Source organism: Poeciliopsis prolifica, unplaced genomic scaffold (assembly GCF_027474105.1).
Source record: "Poeciliopsis prolifica strain line A6 unplaced genomic scaffold, Auburn_PproV2 SCAFFOLD034, whole genome shotgun sequence".
In the NCBI taxonomy this organism is placed as follows: Eukaryota; Metazoa; Chordata; class Actinopteri; order Cyprinodontiformes; family Poeciliidae; genus Poeciliopsis; species Poeciliopsis prolifica.
Genome location: NW_026562409.1, coordinates 3405489 through 3428689, shown reverse-complemented (window position 1 = coordinate 3428689; position 23201 = coordinate 3405489). Strand labels below are relative to the sequence as shown.

The window sequence follows — 23201 nt, the reverse complement described above, 5'->3', positions numbered from 1 at the left end:
TGGAAAACAATTTTCATCTACAATGTAAACCTCAAGCTCTTATAGGCATTTTGGAAACGCAAGTTTAAGCCCGTTTTCCTCTCTTCCGAGCCGAAATCTCCCTTGCCAATATGGCGGGCGCGTTGACGTGTCTTTAGCGTTCAGACCTGTGAAAGGAAACGCTGCGCCCCTTGTGGTAGCTTCCATAGACCAAAAGCGAAGAAGAAGAAGAAGAAGAAGAAGAAGAAGAAGAAGAAGAAGAAGAAGAAGAAGAAGAAGAAGAAGTGTTACGTCTTGGTGGGCGGGTCTAGACGTCATTTCCGTAAAAAAAAAAAAAACAAACAAACGAGTTTATTTATGATAACGCTAGCATCGCAGCTCTGCGGCTTCGTTTTCTAAGATTGATTTGATTCCGGTTTACCCGATCCTACACTTTAACGGACATCCGTGAAACACCAGGTTAGTTCACACCGCTGTCTAACTTACAGTTATAAGGAGACAATTTAGGCTCCAGCATTCTCACTAATGCTAATGCTAAATCAGAAGCTCTGTTGAATCACACCGGTTATTGATTCTGGTTTTAGACTCATATGGACTTGATTAAACAAAAAAATGTTTACTTCGACTGGCTGTTTCAGCAAACTAACAGGGATGACGTCGATTTGGAGCTGGAGTAAAGGGCTAGTTGTACCATTTTTGATCAGCTTTTACTCCAAATTTAACACAATTACATGGATTTCATTTTTACACACAAGCTATGTTTTATCATCTCTTGTTTTCTTTGCAAAATATTAAAATATGTGATTCTGGGAGTGCTTTAAAGTACAGTTTGTGACTTTAAGCTACTTGTAAAACCACCTGCGCAGCTTAAAACGAATCCCTATATTAATTTTAAGTTTTAATCTGATGCATTACTAACTGTGACTAAAACGTTTCCATTTACATTTATTGACAATTCTTTGTCTTTGGTAAGACAATTCTTTGTCTTTGGTATGTTGTGTGCACATTCAGATAATTTAAAGTAAGATCATTTACTGTTGTAAAGGAGAGAACAAGACATTTATGTGATTTATTCAGATCAAATATAAAGCCATAAAACATTTATCCACTCCAAAAATCAGAAACATTTATCAATTTAAGAACACATGATTAAAGCATTGTTATGCTATAATTAAACAGACACTGAGAGGGGGTGTGTATATGGCTCTTTTTTTTTAAAGGTTTGAGGATAAAAGAAATGTGGCCAAATTACAGTTACACATTTTTAAATATTACAATTTTTTTTTACTATAGACTGAGGTACTTATGTTTATTCTTAATTCACAAATTAATCTGGTTTTATGAGTACCAGAGAAAAGAGGGGCTGAATATAATAATTGATGTAAAATAATTCACAACTTTTTGTCGGGCTGTCATGTAGAACCTCAGTGAGGTGCATTGGATTTTGTGACAAAGCCGTTCCAGAAGTGTGAATATTCTTTCCTCTCTGCTTGTATTTAGATGACATTTCCTCCTCCTGCTTCCTTGGATTGAGCTCAGCACAGGATGGAGCCCTCCACCAAACCTGGGCCCAACCAGGTTGCTGATGTGGTGTTCGTCATCGAAGGAACGGCCAACCTGGGACCGTACTTCGAGTCTTTAAGAAAAAACTACATTCTTCCAGCCATTGAGTAAGTTCCTGAACATCCAAACTGGTGAGTTTCATTGTGTCCTTAATTCATTCTCATATTTATTTATTTATCTTTCAAGATATTTCAACGGAGGCCCTCCTGCAGAAACAGATTTCGGAGGAGATGTGAGTACTCTTCTTAATGCAAATTATCGATTAATGAGTTAATCTAAAGTCAATTGCTTTTACCAATCGACTAATGATTAATTGATAAGTGGCCATTTTCTTAAAACTTAAGTTTATTTTGTACCAAGAGGCCCAGATGCCTTTCCATTACACCAATAGCTACGTTTTTTGCAAAATGCTGAATTTAAAAATACGTTTTTGTGTTGTAGTCAAATACTGACTGAATAATTGCAAAATTATGGTTTTCTCACATTATTAAACTTAGCCGTCAAAATGAACCGTGCTTATTCATGTCTGTTCATTTTCTGTTATCTTCTCCGCTATTCTGTCGTCACTTCCTGCTCTTCGAAGCAAATCGATTAAGAGTGAGCGATATTCACATGAAATTTAAACGGCTAATAGAGCGTCTATATTTCTAACCAGATCTACTTTTCATCCCTGTTTAGATTGTTTCTTTTTCCCGTTCTGCTACTTTCCGCCATCCTGGCGTTGTTTAGAGATGGTCAGTGGCGCCCTCTGCTGAATGGCGGCCAAACTACACCACTAAAAGAAGTCTAAACGGACGTTATTAATTAATCGATTGGAGCTAATTTTAATCTAATGACCCATTCATTGTTTGCATCCCGACTCTCTTCGTGTTCTGGCTGAAATCGCAGCGTTTCTTGAAGGTGAGCACCACTTTGTTTCCTGCAGTATGGAGGGACGCAGTACGGTCTGGTGGTGTTCAACACGGTCGACTGCGCGCCGGAGTCGTACGTCCAGTGTCACGCACCAACCAGCTCTGCTTTCGAGTTTGTGTCGTGGATCGACAGCATCCAGTAAATAGCTTCTTGAATCCAGATCAATATTTCTCCTCGGAGCTGCGATGATTCTTAGCTTTTGGTTTCTTGCAGGTTCATGGGAGGCGGAGCTGAAAGCTGCAGTCTGATCGCAGAGGGACTCTCTGTGGCCCTGCAGCTTTTTGACGACTTTAAAAAGATGAGAGAACAAATGTAAGCTGGTGTTTCTTCATATCTTCAAATCTGTGTGTTATTTGAGGTTAATTTGTACTTCTGTGCACTGTTGCAGAGGTCAAACGCATAAGGTGTGTGTGCTGCTGTGTAACTCCCCTCCATATCTGCTTCCCGCTGTGGAAAGCGTCAGCTACACTGGCTTCACAGCGGATAACTTGGTCAAAATCATCAGAGACGTAAGAGACGTTCTGCTCTAATTCAAGACTTCAGGTGGAATTAATCAGCTCTAAGTATTTTTCAAGATATAATTTTTAAAGTAGAACCAAACTGCTAATTTGAATGTTACTTTCACTTTAGATATGCTTACTTTTGTTTGGAGTAACTATTATTTTAGTATTTGATTAATCAGATAAAAAATTGACAAATTGTATAGTTTTTTTTTTTTAACCACTTATACCTTTTTATACAATATTAGAAATACATTAAAAGATGCAAATAATAAAATAATTCTAAACATTTTTAAAATAAGAAAATAAGGAATTTTTGTTGTAATTTATTTTTATTTACTTATTATTCTTTCACTTTATTTTTTATTTATTTTATTATCATTTCTCTTTTTATCAATGTATTCTCTCGTGTTATTGTTTTTGTACAGCACTTTGGTTCCATTTTAAACCTTTTTAAAAGTGCTATATGAATAAATTTGACATTTTATTGCCTAAAATTTAAACAAGGTGAAACTAAAACTATCACTTAAAGAGTTTTGGGTAAAATATTTTTACAGGGTGTTTCTTTTATTTCTTAGCTTAAATGTAAAATTAATTTATATTTGTACAGTTTGGGCCTAATTATTGATCTGAATTATGTTCTTTTTTTAGCATTTTATCTGTACTCTTTAATGATTAATCAATTACTAAATTAGTTGACAATTATTTCAGTTTTCAATTAATTCAATTAATTGTTTAAGCTCTGCTGTACTAAGTTTACCACTCAGCTTTTAACATTTTGTTTTCATTTTGGTTCAATAAAGAATAACTTTATTGATTCCTTAAAGAGCATTTATTTAACATTAAATTGCTGCTAGCAAGTTGAAAGCAAATCACATAAAACGTTTGAATGTCAGAAATAGTTTGAAATTTGATTCATGTTTGGAGATATTAGCCCAGAACAGCTTAGAGCTTTAAAATGTGTGTCTGAGAGGCAGGTTTTACAGTTTTTGATTGCGAAGGACTGAAAACAAAAAGTCTTTCTTGTCATTTTTGTCTGCAGAGAGGGATTCACTTCTCTGTTGTCGCTCCGCGGAAGCTTCCAGCTCTCCGGGCTTTGTTCGAATGGGCGTCTCCGGTGACCGGCGCCGTGGAACCGCATCCGGACTACAGCCAGGACCCGTTCCACATGGTGCTGGTCAGAGGAATCTCTCTGCCCGGTGAGACGTTTTTGCATCCCAGATCTCAGGATCCAGGTTTTCACGGAGCTTCTGATGCAACACGAGCTTCACACTTGATTTGGACTCCAGTTTTTTTAATTAACACATTTTTTTATTAATTTTAAATCAGTTACAAACACAAAGAACAAAAGAGAAACCCATGTTGCCTCCCACACACACAAGAAAAACAAAACAATAATAATACTGCAAAAGCACAAAATCTCACAAAGTATTTTTGGTCTATATTCCAGTCCAACTATTTTAGTAAACTCAAAATAAGACAAAACTAACTAAATTAGTGTTTAACACAATATAGAGGTTTGTTTTAAGGAAATAATTCCTTAATATTGCTGATAAAATGCTAATTCCACTGCCAGGTTATAACCTCATTTATCTGCCAATGGAACTAGAACTTATTCATCAATATTAAGGAATCATTTACTTAAAACAAGCTGCTATATCTTGCCAAAAAATTACTTTTAAGTTAGTTTGTCTTATTTCAAATTTACTACAATATTTGCACTATAAACTCAACCAAAAATACTTCGTAAGATTTTGTGTCTTTGCAGTGAAAAAGAGATGAGGTGCAATTAGTTTCCCCCTCCAGTCCGTTTCACCTCACCGCCACTCTGAGACAAAAAGCAAAAAAATAAATGAGTAAAATAAAATTATAAAAGACACAAATCTTAGGGATTAAGTAGGAAAGACTCAACCGGTTCCCAAAGCTTCAAAAAAATGTCCAATTTGATCCCGACTCAGTTTTTCCAAAGGAAGGATGACAGATATCTGTGTAATCCACTTACTTACTGTTGCGAAGTCTGTCGCAACAAAATGCACTTCTTGGCAAGAAATCAAAGAATTGCAAACAAAGGTTTAGAATATAGATCCAAATAGTTACATTTAGAAGGTAAAATAAAGAAAATGAGAAGTGAAAGCCCAAGACTTACTGTGCTTACTGTGTGCCACATTTTTGCCTGTGAGCTGCTGGTAACTATAATTTCCTGAGGGAGTCTTCCCAAGGGATCAATAAAGTCAAGTCTAAGTCTAAGTCTAAGTCTATGTTCAGTTCCAGAATGAGAATGGAAGATCACACGGCCAGAATAAAACTCTGTGCCAGCAGAGGTTGGAACGTTTGGGGAACAACGAACAGTTAGATCTGCAGAAAAGTTTCAAATTTAGTTCATGTACACAAATATAAGAGCAGTGAGGGAAAGTCCCATTTCTAATCCTGACAGAGTCGAAGTTTGATGGTTCAGATCCTGGAACCTTTGGGACATTTAGTGGAAAACAGGCTATTTTTTAATCTGCAGGTCCTTAATGAAATATGAATGTGTAGTTACAGTTTTAAATCGTGTTGCTTTCCTTTGTCACTCCGAGGCACACAGCTGCTAAAATTCTCCCACTACAGGTAAATCCTTTTGGATTATTTAGATTAGCACCTCTGGAGGTTTTGCACCTCATTTGGACGAATCATATTTGCTCACATCACTTCCAGATTTGACAGCGGTTTGGCACATTTCTGTAAAAAAATCCAAACCTTGTTTTTGTTCAGGAAGAAATGGTTGTGCAAAGTTTACTGCATTGTGCCGATGCCCATATAAGGTCGCGCTGAGTGCTTCCTACATCTGGCCTGCAATATTTTTTAAATGCATTGCTGTGTGTAAACTTTAGATGTGTGTTTGACATTTTTCTGCTCATTTTATGGAGGAAAAACTATTTTATCATCCTCCTACATGTTTCTCTCAAACCGCCTTTACTTCATGAACGTCAAGGTTTCTTCGATTTATGCTGCTAAACAATATGTGGCTGTTAATTTTCACACCTTAATTGCTTTTTCACAATTTTTCTGCAGTGCATTTATTGCGATGAAGGTTTTAGTGGCCTGACAAAAAGATTTAGTTGTTTTGAACTGTTTTTTTGGCGCGTAGGAGAGAGAAATGCATGAACCCCAACACCTTCTGCAGAGCAGGTTTTCTGAATCATGGAAACGTCTTTATTAGTTTCCGCAGGCGGAGGACCACCACACAAACCAGTCCTCCCTCCTCAGCCGCTGCCTGGCAGCCAGTCTGTTGTCGGACCCTCGCAGGCCCCCCCGCCCATCAACCCCGCGCACAGTTATCAGGTAGCAGGCGCCTTCATGCTAATTCCTGCCACCTGCTTTTTGGCACGCGCTCAGAACGTGGCGTTTATGTCTTCCTCTGGAAAATGTTTGACGCTGTATTTGTGTGCCTTTAATCTGCTTCCTGCAGAATCAGCCTCCGTTGACTCCTGCTCAGGTGGCTGCACAGATGGCCGTGGATGCAGCCAATAACCAGAAGAATCGCTGTAAGTCAACAGGAGGTGCTAAGCTTTTGAGAATAATTAATTTTTGCCAAGCTTTGTTTTGCCTTTTTTTCTTTTTTTTTCTGTTTATCTACCATGTCTGGGATTTTCTTCTCCTTTAGGAAACCCTGTTATGTTTGAGATGTTTACCAGCCACTTTTCTCTCTGTTTTTGTAAAGATCTGAGTTTGTTGATGTGTAGAATTTACACCTTTTCACGGCAAAAATACACAAAATCTTAGGAAGTATTTTTTGTGTAGTTTCTAGTGCAGATATCTCCACACACCTGATGATATAAGAAATAAGACAAAACTAGCTTACAAGTAACTCTTCATTGAAATTATTGGCTTCTTTTGAGACAATTATTAAGGCTTTTGAGCCAAATAATTGCCTATTTACATTTTATTGCTAACTAAAGGAAAGTCAGTGAAGGCTTTCCTATTAAATTAATAGTTTCTTTTAAGGATTAACAGTTTCGAAAAACCTTCTATCTGCAAAGTCATAGTGCTGAAACGACACAGTCAGGCTGCACATTGTATATTAAACTGGCTTACCATATGTCACCACTGTTCACCATTCTCTCTCTGTGTTTCTTAAAAGCAACAGGAACCTGAAACTTTTCCACTCTGCTCAATAAAAAAAAGCTAGGAGCTTCGTTTTGTTGTTCTTTGGATAAAATGTTTTATTTTCATCATATTTAAAACAAATCTTCTGTGAGTAACATTTGCTTTGCTTTCTTTCCTCCAGTCACAGGAATCGGCGCTGGGCAATTCCAGAATCAGCCCATTTCTTCGGTTCCCGGGTCAAAGCACGGGCAGTCCAGCCTACCGACGGTTACCACAGTGACCCAGTCGATGATGCCCCAGCAGGTTCCCCCCAACCCGCAGCAAACCGTCCCGCCCCCGGGCCAGCTGGTGGCCAGTCAGCAGGTCCAGCCGCAGCCCACGCCCAACCAGCCCACAGCGCCGTCAGCGCAGCCCAACATCGTGAGGCAGTTCAGATTTAACACGTTTTGTGTCACCGGTGGCCTTTGAATACACTTTTATTTTATTTGCAGTTCCTATTATCAGGTTTGCTTATAATAGGAACAAAAAGTGTTAACTGGTAAATTGAGACACTTGTTTGCCCCCTGCTGTTGTGACTCATCTTAGTAGATTTAATTCTCAACTCTACAATTTTATTTTTTTCAAGACCGACATTTTGTTTCTTTGGTCTGACACGATTAATCTAATTATTTGTGATTAATTGGTTGTTGAAATAATTGTCAACTAATTTAGTAATTGATTAACAGGAATATATTGAATATATTGAAGCCCATTTGATGAACATAATTAAGCAAAAACTGCACAATGAGTAAATATATTTTGTAATGATAGTTTAAAGAATCTCTTTTCTGTAAATATCTCCTAGAACTTGTGGCATAGTTTGAGCTTCACCTGGTTCAAAATCTGGAAAATAATCTTATGAGCTCTTTTCAGTATTTTTCTACAATATTAGAAATACAATTAAACATTTGAAGTCTGAAAACATTAATCAATAATCTGATTAAATGTTTCAACCCTGTTTACAATGTTCCTCTACTTTGTCTCATTAAATCACTTTATAGGTTTAATTTGTCAGGTGAAAATGTGACATTTCCAAGGGGTACGAATAATTTTTCAGGGTGACGTTTATATCTTGTAAAGTATTAGTAAAACTAATTCTGATATAATCAATTCAGCAATTCTGAATTGATTATGTCCCCTTACAGCATTCTTGGTGATATAATCAATGTTTCTGCCTCCAAATGAGGTCAAAAGTCGGTGAATATTAAAAAATTAAATGTTCAGAGAAGTAATGCGAGATGAAAGTTTCTATTTTTTTTATCAGTTATTTTGACAATTAATTGATTAATCATATAAAAAAGTGTCACTTTCCACAGATTTTTCATTTAATCTGTTTTGTACAATATTAGAAATACATTATAAAATACAAATAAATCGTTTTGTAAATGAGAAAACGGACATGTTATTGATTACTACCTCAGTCTGAATGCCTGACAAATGAAAGACAGAATTAGATTTTATGTTTAATATTAGAGCTTTAATTTACGCTGCAGCCGCTAACATGTGAAAATGCCCCCCAGAATATGTTTCCCTTTAATTAAAATGTATATCTCACTTCAATACGCTTGCATTAAAGTTTCTGTCTCCTTTATTCTGTCCGTAGGCCGGCGTTCCCGGAGGTCAAGTTAATGCAAACCCAATGGGTCAGCCTCAAGGCGTGGCGAATAAGGTTGTGGCCTGGACCGGCGTTCTGGAGTGGCAAGAGGTAAACCAGAACCGAGAGATTCTCAGCTTGCTGTCCTTTTTCCTCACACTGCAAATATAACGCTTCCTCTTTGTTCGGTGTCAAAAATCATACAAAGATTCTGTTTTCTCCTTCTACAAAACGTTCCAGTAATATGCTTGGATTAATTATTGTCCAAGTATCTTCTAAGAGTTGGTGGCATGGTGATGCTGTAGCAGTCAGTCCTACAGCCAGTCTGAAGAAGCCTCTGACTGAAGACTGCTGCTGTGTGATGTTGCAGGCAGCAGAGATGATATTTCACAATAACATGTCCCAGATGAGGCCATTGGTTGTTGGCAGGCTCTGCTAATCCTCCTCATTTGCTTTTGCTGCTCCTCATATCGCCAACATTGGAGTTGGCGATATGATCCTTGCCCATTAAGATCAGTAGAATTTATTTATTTTATGTTTGGTTTTCTTTGTTTCTTGTTCACTTTCCAGTAAGACCCTTGGAGTTGGACTCTCTGCCGCTTAGCTTCTTTAGGAATCACCTTTTATGGCTTGTTTTCTCTCAGTGTGAAGTCGCCAGTCTCCTCCATGAGCACATAGCCGTAATATAGCAATTATGTTATCAAAACTCTTAGCATTCAAATTTTATGAGAAAACTTTCCATTATTTGTGAGTCATAATCGTCAAAATGTGCATAAAACAAACACGCCTTTGGTTTTTATGCATCTTAAAATAAACAATCTAAAATTAAAACTTTAATCCCTGGGTGTAATTGATCAACTCAAAAGCTGCAGGTGGGGATAACAAGATGTAAGCATCATCATCATCATCACCCTGAAGCCACCGTGGTGCAAATTCCTAATAACCCCTTGTTATTGATTGCTGAGCAGTTTGATTAATCACACATCACTTACCGTCCTCCTTCCACCGCTTTCACACAAGGTCAAATTGATCCAGTTTACAGTGCAGAACCAGGAAGTTTGACTGCGTTTATGTGGCTCGTATGGGACGCCATACGTGTTCGCACCGGGCCGATCAATCGCCGCCATCGACTGAAGTCCCATCCTCCCTCATCTGTTTGTCAGAATTATCGAAGCCGGTTAAATTGATAGGAATAAGATTGAGAAGCTTCGTAAAGTCAAAATCTATAAACGGCCCGACGGGTCAAATTGGGAGCATGAAACATTGCTTTTAATCGACGGTTTCCTCCTCCTGGTAGCTCATCTGGCTATCTGTTTGGGAATTGATTCTTCGAAGAGACGGTTTGTATTGTTGGGGAGAATTAAACTGCAGCATCTGAAAGCCGTTTGGAGAAAGCAGTTGTTGACTAAAGAGACGAGATGAAGGTTTTTTAAAGCACAGCATCATCAGCATAATATGATCGGTGCAGGTTTTTCTCTGGGATTCACCAACAATTGTTGTAATCAACCCCTGATTTAGAGCAGAAATAATTGTTTTGTTACTCTACGTCTTTACTCCATGTCCTTTCTGCCGTAGCCAGCACTTAAAATAAATTACCCATTTGTCTTCACTGCAATAAATCTGTAATTGAGTACAGTGGACCTGACTAATGTGTGATTGATTAATCATTTATCCTGTATTGACGCCCTGAAGATGAGACTTGGCAGTTCTCCCGTTGGGACTTTTTGTAATTGCTTGTCCTGATTGGGGTCGCTGACAAAGGTTCGAGCTGGACAAACCGCACGTCTATTTCCTGGGTGATGCCTCAGAAACGCCGCAATTCACCCCTCAACTGCTTCCACTCTTAATGCCGAGAAGAAGAATTTCATTTGAAAGCTTTTATTTATACCTGGAACTTCTCAAGCAATTTGTTTCTCCTTATTTTCACAGAAGCCCAAAGCCTCGTCTATGGATTCAACCAAACTGACGCGTTCCCTGCCGTGTCAAGTTTACGTCAACCAAGGAGAAAACCTGTGAGTAGCTAACGCCGGGTTCAGAGGTCAACCCTAACCCTATCCTAACCCTTACCCTAACCAGAGAACAACTTGTCCTCCCCATCTCTGCCAAATCATTAATAATAATAATAAAAATGCTGAGAGTTATTATGGGATGCCTGTGCTGCTAAAATGTTTTCATTGCAATTGATTGACAACAAATGTGTTATATTTTGTAAATGTGGATGTGCTGGTTGACCTTTGATGACCTCTGGAAGCATTCGTTTCTTTTATATTTGACCTGAATTTAGTCTTCAGTCAGAGGTCGCTTCAGATTGGTTGGAAGACTGACTGCTATCCTTCCTGCCTGCAGCACAGCATCGCCTTCCACAATGATTCTGTGGATGATTTGAGTTATGACAACATTTAGTTTCCCCTTTGGGACAAACAAAGTATTTTTGGGTTTAATTGAATTTTACGCCACATTTTGACCCTCATCAAAGCGTTTTGTGGCTTTACTGTCAGTTTTCGTTTTTCCGTGATGGTGTTGCTTCGTCTCCTTGCAGCAACACGGACCAGTGGCCACAGAAGCTCATCATGCAACTGATCCCACAGCAGTTACTGGTGAGCCAGCTGTTTGTAACAGCCTTTTACGCAGAAGAAACTTCTGGAGTGATGCTTAAATTATAACCCGACTTGTTTTTCCTGCAGACGACTTTAGGGCACCTGTTCAGAAACTCTCGAATGGTTCAGTTTCTCTTCACCAGCAAAGACATGGATTCCTTGAGGGGGCTTTATCGCATCATGGCTAATGGCTTTGTGAGTGTTTACTCTTGCTAAACCTCAAATGTGTTTTTACTTTGTTGAACTTTATAGTTTCTGACTTTATTTTTGGTGAAATCCAAGCGCAGGTTCCTTCTCTGCCCACTAGGTGGCCTGAACATCACTTCTTGTTCCAGTGATTATAATAAGAACTCTGGAAAAGGCTCCTCACCCACATGATGTCTTCATTTTCAGCCTAAATATTGTAAATGTTCTTTCACTTCAGATGGAAATATTGTTAAAACCAGTGAAAAAAAACATCTCTAATTCACTATAAGCTCCACCAAAGGCGCATTATGAATTTACTCCATTTGCATTCGGTTTATGAAGCTCGAGTCTGATTGTTTCTGTTTTTCTTTTCTATCCTGGGGGAAACAAGAAAAAGACAATGAAACACACAAACATACAATGAAAAATCCACAATTTGTGTTCTGTTGTCATTTGAGAAGAGCCGTCTATGTGCAGAATAAATTAAAAAAAGAAATAACGCTGGTAAATTACATGAATAAGGTAAGCCCAAGTTCAGCAAAGGGCTGCACAAAGTATAAAAACTCCAGTGGCATCAATAGTTAAACAAAGAGTTGAATAAAACAACATAGCGCAGGGCATTCTGGGTACATGCAACCAAACAAATGTGGGTATCTCGTCCAAGAAATGTTTATTTTTGCCAAAAGAAAAATCCTACAGCTACTACGTTTTGTTTCCATTTCATGAAGAAGGAAGTTTCGCTGAGTGTCGTCTTCAGAGGTTTTTGTGGCTTGTGGACTGATCAGTGTGAAAAATCTTCAATATTATTTAATTTTAAGAAACGTTTACTGAATCCTGAAACAGCTATTTATTGGTATTTTAACTGTTTAATAGGTTTTATCAACCGGCCCTTTAAGAACAACCTGATTTTTGATATGGTTTTGACAGATGTGTTAAAAATGAGTGTGTGAAATTACAAAATTAGGCCTGAAATGGGGACTAAATGATGTGCAAATGTATTTTTTGTCTATATTTCCACAGGCAGGATGTGTGCATTTCCCCCACACGACTTCGCCGTGTGAAGTGCGGGTGCTGATGCTGCTCTACTCCTCCAAGAAGAAGATCTTCATGGGCCTCATCCCCAACGACCAGAGCGGCTTCGTCAACGGCATCCGGCAGGTCATCACCAACCACAAGCAGGTCCAGCAGCACAGAGCGGTGAGCGGTTAGTGGGCAGGCGGCTCCTCAGGACATGAAATACTCTGATTCTGATCACTGAGCTGCACACTTTATCGCACTGTCTGATTTATTGATGCTTTCATGTAACAAACGGCGGATAAAACAGGATAAAAATAACAGTGGAGATAATGCTGTCAGTTTTCAGGTTTTATTAATAGGATTTTATCATTCGTGGTGGGAAATTTTTTGTGATGAGATGAACGATATAATTTTTAAATCCCTTATAAGTCTCATAAACGGCTTTGATTTTCTGTGAAGGCTTCAGACGGCTCTTTGAACCGTGTTCTCGTAACTCACTGCTGTTTGATGTTAAACACTTCAAGAAAAATCTGGTGTTCTCCTAATTTTATGACTATTACAGCGAGAATAAGAGCTTTTTTTAATGTCTTTTTTTAAATTATGGGCATTGCTATAATATTAGTGAAATAAAGATTCAATATTTCTGGAAAATCGTTGTAAAGTTATGAAAAAAAGGTTATTTTTATTAAGGTTATTAAAAAAACTTCAATAGTTATCAAGATCTGAAATAATTGTTTTAAAGTCCTGCTACTGTTAATATTCTGATGCTGAACTGATAAAGTATTTTTATATTTTTGAAACGTATCCTAAAGTACAACTTCACAAGATGCTTAATATTTTTTTAAATATATTTTTACTATTTCATTCTCCTAATATAAGACTTTATTCTGGTAATATTTTAAATTTTTATATTCATATTACGATGTAATTCTCATTTTATTATCACTTTATTCTGCTAATATTACAAGTTTATTATCAGAATAATTTGGCTTTTTTCTATCACTACAATTCTGCTTAAACTGCAACTTTAATCCTGAGTTATTTTGACTATTCTTCTCGTTTTATCACAACTTTGTTTTGGTAAAATTATTACTTTATTTATTTATTTTTTTTATCTTATTCTAGAGTTGAAAAAAAATCTTAGCTTGACTTTAATACTTTCTTGTAATTTATTTATTAACAGTAACTTTATTTATTTTATTCTCCAGAAACTTTCAGCCAATTTATTTATTTTTTTACTTTAATGGTTTGACCTTATTTGAATCTAGTGTAATAAAGAATAAATAAACTGATATAAAAACAAAGTAATTGTAAAACAAAGCAAAAGAAGGACAGTAGTAAAGTATATTTACATGTTCAAAGGAGTGAAATATGGACTTATTTTTACGTCCTCTGACATTTACAGCATCTCCCAGTGAATTACTATTCATGTGAACTTGGTTTTATTTATTTTCTACATCTATCCATGCATTCATAATTGCTTACCCATATTAATTGTCAAGAATAGTTCAAGTTCATATTAAATATCCGAATGGCGTCTTAATGACACACCAGCTGCTCTGCTGCAGCTTTAAGTTCAAGGTGTGTAAATTTCATCATTAAGCAGAACCGATCCTTCATACGATCTGACGCTCCCGGTTCTCGGCCTGCTCACCATTTCCTCTGGATGAGCCACCTTTCCCGCCACATGGCGTTTCTCCAGCTCCTCTCGCTGCACGGCTGCTAAACAAGCGGCGAGCTGCCAGGGAAGCAGCATGTTGCTCTTTAAAAATAAAGCTGCTTGGCGAGTTTACATGATTCAGATTACATTACTCCTCATGTTCTGATATCATCGGTGTTGATAGCTCTTGTCTAACCATCCCGCTAATTTCATGTCTTTGCGAGAAGCCCAATATGTGACTCATAAGTCGTGTGTGTACGAGTATCGGGGCATTTAGAGAAGGCAGGAGACATGAAATTTTAATGAAGACTTTTTTCTACCTCTGCCTCTTGTGTATCATCACAAATTCAGAGCTGCATTGCTAATAAGGAAGTGCTACAGCAATCTTAGCATAATTAAAATTCAATTTGGACCAGTAGTTAAGGTTTCTGTTTAGCAGAAGTGGCATTCTTCCCTTTTCAGATTCGAGTATTATGGCGTTTCAAGCGATGCAGGTTACCGAGTTGAAGGCAGCAGATGAATCACAGGCGGCGGAGGAGAAACAAGCTGTGTTTAGTTTTCTTAGAAGACCCAGAGCTGTGTGTTTCCTGGCTGTTGTTGGTCAGAGAGCGCGCTGCGTATTAGCAGCATCCCTGGGTGATTTGTTCAGATTCAGTAAGATGGATGGGTGAAGGTGTTTTTCCATCACGCTTTCCTGAGTCTGAAGTTAATAATTTTTTTTGCTGGGTGTGGAGATGAAATGCCCTTCATTTCCCCTTGTCTCCCTGAGTGTGAAATCCATCACAACACATTTTAAATCTAAAAGCCTGTGCAGGTATCTGCATCTGGATGCTGTTAGTTTTCATTTCTAAAGAATCAGAACTTTGATCCTTAAAGCTGCTTCACACTTTATGTTGCAAAATCAACCAAACTTTCTGTTGATGTAGTTTCTCACCTGTCAAACACGTCTTGCTCATTTTTTTTCTTTGCTTTTCTTGGAAATTCTTGCATAACCAAGATTTGATGTAAAAATGCTATCGAGCCTGTTTGGCTCGGATGACATCACAAAAGGTAAACAATCATAATTCCTCTTAAAGAGGCAGTGTGTTTTTTCCTTCTGCCATTTTATATAACAATAAAGTAAATGTGCTGACAAGTTGTTATATAAATGCTGTAAAGGTCAAATTTGGCCTAAAAGAACAAGAAAGAAATGTTTCCGTCTAATTTAACACATTGAAATTGGGTTTCTCTCTCTTTAAAAACTCTTGCTGTGCCTTAAAGACCACCCACTGGAAATCATTACAACAACGTTCCTCTTTTAACCCTTTTAGGACGTTTTTATCTGCATTTCACTGAGAAGTAGCTCATATATTAAAGCTGTGCTGTTCCACCAGGTCTTTGCTAATAGCTGCTGGCTAGTCTGAAGGAGCTGAGTGGGGGAGTCACAGGGGAGGGCTGAGCCCAGTTCGACTCCTCGGAGTTGATTTCTGACCAAAACATTTGAAAACTGGCCGCTTGCAACTCAAATCAAACCTGAAAAATTCAGATTCTGTTGAAATCTGTGAAAAGTTTCTCCTCTGCCGTAGCATCTGCTAATGCAAGTTAATGTCATTATCCAGAATACACACTAATTACAATTGGATACCAGAAGTTTGTGTTGTTTTTAAAAAGCCATTTTCTGAAATCCTGCAGAGAGAATCGATAACTCATTACCCAGCTGTGTTTTTAGTGTCAGTGTAAATCTGTCACTGTAATAAAAATATAGCCGTGGATTGTAGCTTTAAAATGTCCAGCTTCATTTTTGGTGTCTCATTTGTTTGTAATCCATCCAAGGCTGAAAGTCTGAAACTTTGATGCACACCACTGGTCATATTTAGTGAAATGACCCTGAGCAGGTTGCAACTTCTGGCATTAGTAAACATCTGAAACTATTCCTGCATGATATTTGACCACTCTGTCTGTCTCGGCCAGTTTATTCATGGAAGCTAATTTTTAGTTTTGAGACCATCCAGTTTATTTGCCTGTAACTCATTACTCTGAGAGGTTAATGCTTCACGAATTTCCATCCAGATTCCTAAACCTGCTGAGTTTTACCCTGACCAGGATCTGTAGGAAATCTGTTTGGCTTGGCCCCTTAGTTCCGGTGAAACAAACTTTAAATGATTCAGCAAACCAAGACATTTTGGACAATTCCAGGCTCCCAACTTTGTGGGAACAGTTTGCATCTGGTTCCTTCGAGCACAAAGCAAGGTCTATGCTGGAGAGTGGTCTGCACAGAGTTCTGACCTCAACCTAATAGAATGGCTTTGGGATGAATTAGAGCGGAGACTGAGAGCCAGACCTTCTCGTCCAGCATCAGTGTGTGACCTCACAAATGCACTTCTGGACAAATGGTCAAAATCCCCATAGACACTCCTAAACCTTGTGAAGAGCCTTCCAGAAAGAAGAGTAGAAGCTGTTCTGGCAGCAAAGGGAGGACCAACATCACATGGATTAGGATTAAAATTAGGACGTCATTTAAACTCGTCTGTGACTCAAAGCTGGGGAGCGAATACTTTAGGCAACATAGTTTATGATCTGGCCTCGTCTGTTTTCAACACCGGCTGTCGATCATATGGCAAAGCGATATGCACCGTCAGATTTCGTGTGAATAAAACTATTTTAGAGACCATTTCAGAACATTTGGTCACACGGCAAGGTGCAAAAAATCAGCTAAAAGTTCCACTTTGGAAACGGTGTGAACGCCGCGCAGGTGGGGTTTAAAGTAAAATCTCCACTTCTTCTCAGTGTTTGTTTTTCTCTTTCCATCTGCTGTCTGACAGAGTGGGTGTAAATGCAGCCGTGCAAACTTTCAACGCTGGTAACACAGTAAATTGCATAAAGAAAATATGTGCTGTAAATACACTTTATGTCAGCAGAAGGTGTGCATATAAACAGCAGACTGGGAGGATTTGCAGAAGTTTAATGACTTTTATTCCAATTAGGAATCATTTTGCACATTTAAACATCTTTTATGCTTTTTTTTTTTAATTTGGGGTATGAATATAATTTTTTACTGCAGGAATCTTTTAACCTTTAAACTGCCAAGCAGCATTTCTGCCTTTTGTTTTCAGTTCTAGTTTCTGGTGTAAATATTTTAGTACATTTGAAATAAGACAGAACTAACTTACAAGTAACTTTTCAGTAAAATATAGCAGCTTGTTTCAAGTCAATAATTCCTTAATATTAATTATTAGTTACAAGGGAAATAATGTGCCAGTGGAACAAGGAATTTTCATTTATAATAATTATTTCATTACAACTAGTTCTTTTCTATCAAAATTAACAAATTATTGATTAAAACAAGTTCTGATTTTTGGTTAAAAAGTTGCTATTAAGTTAGTTTTCTTATTTAAAGTATATTAAGATTTTTGCACTTCAAACTAAACCAAAAATACTTGGCAAGATTTTATTTATTTTAATCCCTTTGCACTTTTCCCACATTGCAACCCAAACCGTGTATTTTATTGGGATTTTATTTTCAGGTTTTTTCTTCTTTAAAAAAAAAAATCTAAATAAAAAAAAAAAATAACTGATTTTTTTTACTTTTTTATGTATTTTGTTTTTGCAGCAGTTAGGTGGAGCTGGGGTTCCAATGCAGTCCAATCAAGTCCCGACCAACCAGAACTTTCTGAACCGGGCGCCCGGCCCCATCCCGGTTTCCCACAGCAACGTCCAGCAGCAGGTAAACAAAGGCGGCTCCAGAGCCGCTCCGTTTCTCCTCCCGGCGGCCGCCTGCGGAGGTGCATGCCTTACTGGTAACTGTCTCTGCTCCTCTCTGGTCGGCTCTGCATCCAGTCTGTGGTGGTGGGCATGCCCCCCGTTAGTCAGGTCTCCATTATGGAGGAGCAGCAAAGGCCCAGCAGCATGGTGAGAACAACTAACTAACGCCTCCACCTTTTCATCCGGGCTGGGCTCGGTTTCCTTCATGCATGCGTGAACTGGAGGCATGGACTGGCATGGTGCTGATGTGGTTTGTCAACAATGTGATTGATTTAAGTTGCTTTTATTTAAAGGGACCAGGGCAACTTCCAAGTAGTATCACATTATGCTCTCAGTAAAATGTTGGAGGATGAGGGACATACTAAGAAAATAACTATCAAGAATATTACTAAGGTAATATTCTGGTAACACTATGACTTTATAATTCATGTGTAATTATTCTAGTAAAATTATAACTATTCTTGTAATATTACTTATTTATTCCCATAATATCATGATTTTATTCTCATAATTATAACTTTATTCCCACATGTCTTTATTCTCGTACCTCTTATTCGTCAGTGTGGCCCTATAATTTTTAAAATTATAATTTTTTTGAAGTTTTTATTGTCTCTGCATGAAGCTAATTAACTTTATACAGTACATTTAGATTATGGGTGCTGACCTACGGCAAGCTGATTTTACATTTAATAGAGAGTGAATCAATTTTTCCAGGTGATAAAATAACTTGTAACGTAATTCTTCCAGTTTGATCTCAAACATAATTTCCTTGGATAAAGTGAAAATGATGTTAAACTTGTATTTTATGTTTTATTACTGTCAGGAATTGTTTTTTTTTTTTTTTTTTATCCTTGGAGGAATGATATTATCGTATTTCCAGATTATAAGTTGCCATTTTTTTCATATTGTGGCTGATTCTGCAACATAAAGTGTGAAAACATTCGGGGTGGGGGAGGGGGGGTTTCTGTGTTTTCAGCTTAAAATGATCACTGGTGGTTTGTTTTAACCTACATTTAACGCATTTAGATGACGATGAGAGCAACAGGACCAACCAATCAGCAGCCTCCGGTCAGCGGAGCTCCACCCAATCAGGTCGCTCAGGGCGGACAGACCCAGCCACAGGGATCGATTCTCCGCCTCCCGAATCCAGGAGCCAATCCGCAGCTCCGGAGTCTCCTGCTCAGCCAGCAACAGCCGGTGAGAGCAACAGAAAGCTGGTTTTTCATGCTAAATTTTCCAAAAACATGCATGTAGAATCTAACATTGTTACTGTTGTGTGTTTTCACAGCAGGGTGCGGTGTCTCACATGCCGAACATGATGTCCCACCAAGCGATGGGGCAGCAGATGGTGCATCCGACACCAGGAGCAGGACCTCAAATACAAAACCAGTGGAGGCAGCCAATGACAGGTCAGCAAACGCACAACTGTTCACAGCAAGATAAAGATAAAATGACAAAATATTTATGGAAAAAGGCAGATTCCTCTCTATTAGAACTCCCCCGCTCAGCTCCTTCAGACTAGCCAGCAGCAATTAGCAAGAATTAAATTTTTTGTCAAAATTCTCTAAAGAATACATTACAAATAATCTATTGAAAAGTAGCTTTTATTCCAATTATCCCCTTTGTGAGTTTGTTTGACAGAGTATTAAGACCAGACAAGAAAATCTTTGATCATTTACTAGTTTAGTCACAATGTCAGTAAAGACACAATTTTAAAACGCTGATATTCAAACTTGTTAGCATAAAAATTGAAAGAACACCAGGCTGCAAAGTTTTAATAGCAAAAACTATTATTTTTCAATTGTACTTGCTAGATAAAAAATAAATTAAAAGACAATATTTTAAGGAAATTAACAAGTAAGTCAGGTTTCTGTAAAGATGTGTAAGTTGTAAATTTAACACAAAAAAAGGTCCTGTAAGTTTCCCAGAATAAAAAATCTCAAGAAAATTGCAAATTCTAAATTTTATTTATTTATTTATTTATTGTCTTTTTAGTAACGAGAACAGAATATAACTCCATTTTGCTTTATTTTGATAAGCTTATAAAGCCAAAATGCCAGGTCTGAATTTTAGTTAAACCCACTGGTTGTTTTTCTTTTTTATAATTATTAAAAGGAAATGAATTCAAAACAAATTTCTGGATGAATACTTTGTGTTTAATGCCTGAATTGTGATCAAAGACCGCCATATTTGTCCTGAGGAGCCACAAATGGTCCCCGCACCACACTTTGGATACCTCTGCCTTAAAATGACAAAAAATTTAGCGGAAGAAATGCTTTATCATCTTTTTCACCACTAACCATTAAAATTTTATGTTACTCCATTTTTGTGTCTTTCGTGTCGTTTCTTCAGTGGGTCTTGGTGCAGCGCCCCCACAGGCGAGGAGGGGAACAAGTTTTACAATTAGTTTGTTAGTGTGAAAGTTGAACTGCAGCAACTGAAAATGGTTCCCAGTCAAACCGAATCAACTGAACCATCAGTCAATTCCACGATACTTACAGAAATTATATACATTTTTGACATTGCATCTTTTTTGCATTCACTTTGTCTAACTTTTGTTTTGAAACACTTAAGTGTGACCAAAAAAAAGCAGGATAAACTGCATGCTATCGTATAAATTCCCCTCCATTTTGGCTCCAGGTTTTTGTCCAAACAAACCCGCTCTGAGCTTTTCCATTAGCGGCGCTCCTGAATATTTCATGTATGTCTGTGTGCAGGTCAGATGCTGATGTCTGGAGGGCAGCGGGGGCCCATACCCCAACCTGGGATGCCCCAGGTCCCCAGCATCACAGACGAGGACGTCATCAGGGACCTTCTCTGAGGGTCCGGAACCAAAATTGACTTTTGAATCTTGATTTTTTATTATTTTTTTAGTTTAATCTTTCCAATTTGGAGTTATAATTCTGCATTTCCTTTTTTTTTTTTTTTTTTGTCTTCTCTAAATGTTCAATTTAATTAAACAAGCCACATGTTGTTGCTTTTTTTAGCCCTGCTGAGCTGCCAGAGTTAATTGGGGGCAGAAAAATTAGGATTTTTTTTTTTACGGAAACAGTGAAACAGGGAGGAAACTAATCCTTCATTTTTCACACCAGACATTTTCTTTCTCTCTCTGTTTTTTAAATAATCAAGTCAAGTCTTTGCAGAAGAAATAAAATTGAGTATAAAAAAAACTCTTGAGCTTTTGGGTTGCATACATACAAACAACCGAAGCTTCTGTGTTGCAGCAGCTTGGACTCGAAAGGTGAAGCTGAAATGGATCCACTAATAGATAGTTTGGTGTCTTTTCCTGCCAAATAGTGTCACAGTGTTAATTTTAACTACTCCAATATGTCGAGAAACCATCGCGGGCCTCGCTGTGCCAAGTAGTCCTACCAGATGGCGGGAGTTGGCCACGTTTCCACTGGCATCGTGTGCAATCAGGCTGCGCGCATGCGCACAGCGGGCGCCGTCAGTCTATACGCCCGCTGCGCGCGAGCTCCTCTGAATGCATTTTATGGGATTCAAGAAGGAACGAAATCCTGAAAGCAGAGCAAAGGCCGGAGGAACACGCGCCGCACGTCGCTGCTTCCAACAGGAAGTGACGTCAGGCTGCGTGTCACCTGGGAAACGCGGTTGCTAAGAGACAGTGACAGTGGGCTCTTGTTTTTGAGTCTCTCTCCGGGTTTCCAGTCCCGTTTTTTTATCTCTTTTTTTTCACACGGACTCACAGACAGACAGTAGTCCCTCAGAGGCTGGAGCTCATCCCTTCATCACCCGGCGGCCCTCCGGAGCTCCGGCGGAGCCTCGCTTCTTCACCCATCCATCAGCTTCCACCCGCTATCCAGCTATTACCGCCTTTTCAGTGTCTCTGTTAGCAGTAGCTTGTTTTTATAATCGGTTGTTTCTGTCAAATAAGAACAATTTGGCTCTTAAATGGAATTAAAAATACAAATAATTCCTTTTTAAAATAAGCTTTTACTGCCAAAGTTTTAATGTACAGATTTTATTTTGTATTATTTATAGTTTTTTGTTAAGACTCTTATTTTGAAGGTTTAAGGTAGGAAGTAGATGTAGAAGCGTCTGGTTACCAGGTTACCAGAGACGCTTGCGATATAACAGCATCGCGTTGGCAAGCAGATGAAGAAACATGATTTAAGTGTAAGAATTTACTGAATGACCTCATTTCTACCTCAAAAGGAAGGGTTAGCCAGCGAGGTATGTTTATATGTTTTATGTTATTTTTATATCGATATTGTATTCTTGACACCATCTCACTAAGTTTACGTTGTGTTTTAGTTCGACGGTGGTGTTGGTGTCAGGGAAACTGAAGCTGTGATAAGAACGTCTTTAAAGAGTTTCATTAAAGCTGACTTCACACCAGCAGTGCGACGAACTCTTAATTGCCATAAAAGAAGAAGAGGTGGAAGTGATAGTCGAACTCGGAGCTGCACGATTTTCCCATCGTCGCATCGATGACCGGTCAGTTGCAAATGTTAACGGGCACGAAGATTGGACAGTTGACAATATTAACGGGCATCAAGATCGGTCAGTTGCAAATGTTAACGGACACACGTTCAACGGTTGCTTCTTCATAAAGACGTCCAGAAGCCAGACATTTAAGTTCATGTTTGGAAAGTGACACAAGGAAGGAGTAACAACAAGGAACCGTGTGAAGCCTGACAACAAGAGCGCAACAAAGTAACGAGAAGGGAAGTAATGCAACGAAGCTCAGAGTTAATCTAAGTTAAATTAAAAGGAAATTTTGACCAATTAAGAAGTCCATAAGATTTCAAGTAAAGTAAAATGTTGGAAACAAATGAAACAGAAATAGAAGTTGCCAGTGCAGAACAAGCTGCCGAAGCAGAGCAAGTAGATGGAACCTCTTTAGAGCAACCTGGGCAAGAAGAACTACGTAGAAGTGAAAGATCTCGCATGTTAACGGAAAAAGGAAAAGAATTTCATAAAGAAAAACTAAAGGGGCTGCAGCGTCACTTTGAAAGTACCTATGACAGATGGAAAGCATTAATTAAAGTTGCTAAAAAATCTGTTATCAGAGGAGATCCATTTGACATTCTTGAAGGTCACATGGACATTGTGCAAAGAGAACTAGCCGCTCTTAATGATATTTATGATCAATACAGAGCAATAGATGGACCACCTCATGATATGCGTTCCAAATTAGACAAATGTACATCAGTGACTAAGTTAGTTTTGCAAAACATCCAGTGCCACGTTGAGGGAACAAATAAGGAGGAGATTGTTTGGCCTGATGCCAGTTCTATATTTACATCTTCTAGCTCAAGTAGTGTCTCAGTTCATAGTCATTTTAAACCCAGTTCAGTTATCTC

General features: G+C 38.2%; 1 protein-coding gene across 4 annotated transcripts; it reads left to right on the top strand.

Moving 5' to 3' along the window:
* The first annotated feature begins 315 nt into the window (after positions 1-315).
* med25 (mediator complex subunit 25) lies at positions 316-22857 on the top strand. Of its 4 annotated transcripts, none has more exons than XR_008607443.1 (21): positions 316-438; positions 1480-1649; positions 1729-1774; positions 2468-2592; positions 2668-2766; positions 2843-2963; positions 3997-4153; positions 6154-6275; positions 6403-6478; positions 7222-7460; positions 8683-8784; positions 10603-10685; positions 11213-11270; positions 11358-11465; positions 12477-12653; positions 17726-17836; positions 17950-18021; positions 18901-19071; positions 19163-19283; positions 20592-22068; positions 22150-22857. XR_008607443.1 is itself a non-coding variant. In XM_055052177.1 (20 exons), the coding sequence occupies exons 2-20, from the start codon at positions 1525-1527 to the stop codon at positions 20693-20695; spliced, it is 2220 nt and encodes a 739-aa protein (XP_054908152.1). In that variant the 5' UTR covers positions 316-438; positions 1480-1524; the 3' UTR covers positions 20696-22857. The 4 variants fall into 4 exon arrangements, 1 of the variants encoding a protein (XP_054908152.1); XR_008607442.1 differs by having other exon boundaries at positions 17723-17836; XR_008607444.1 differs by lacking the exon at positions 17950-18021 and having other exon boundaries at positions 17723-17836; positions 22150-22856.
* Positions 22858-23201: the final 344 nt, after the last annotated feature.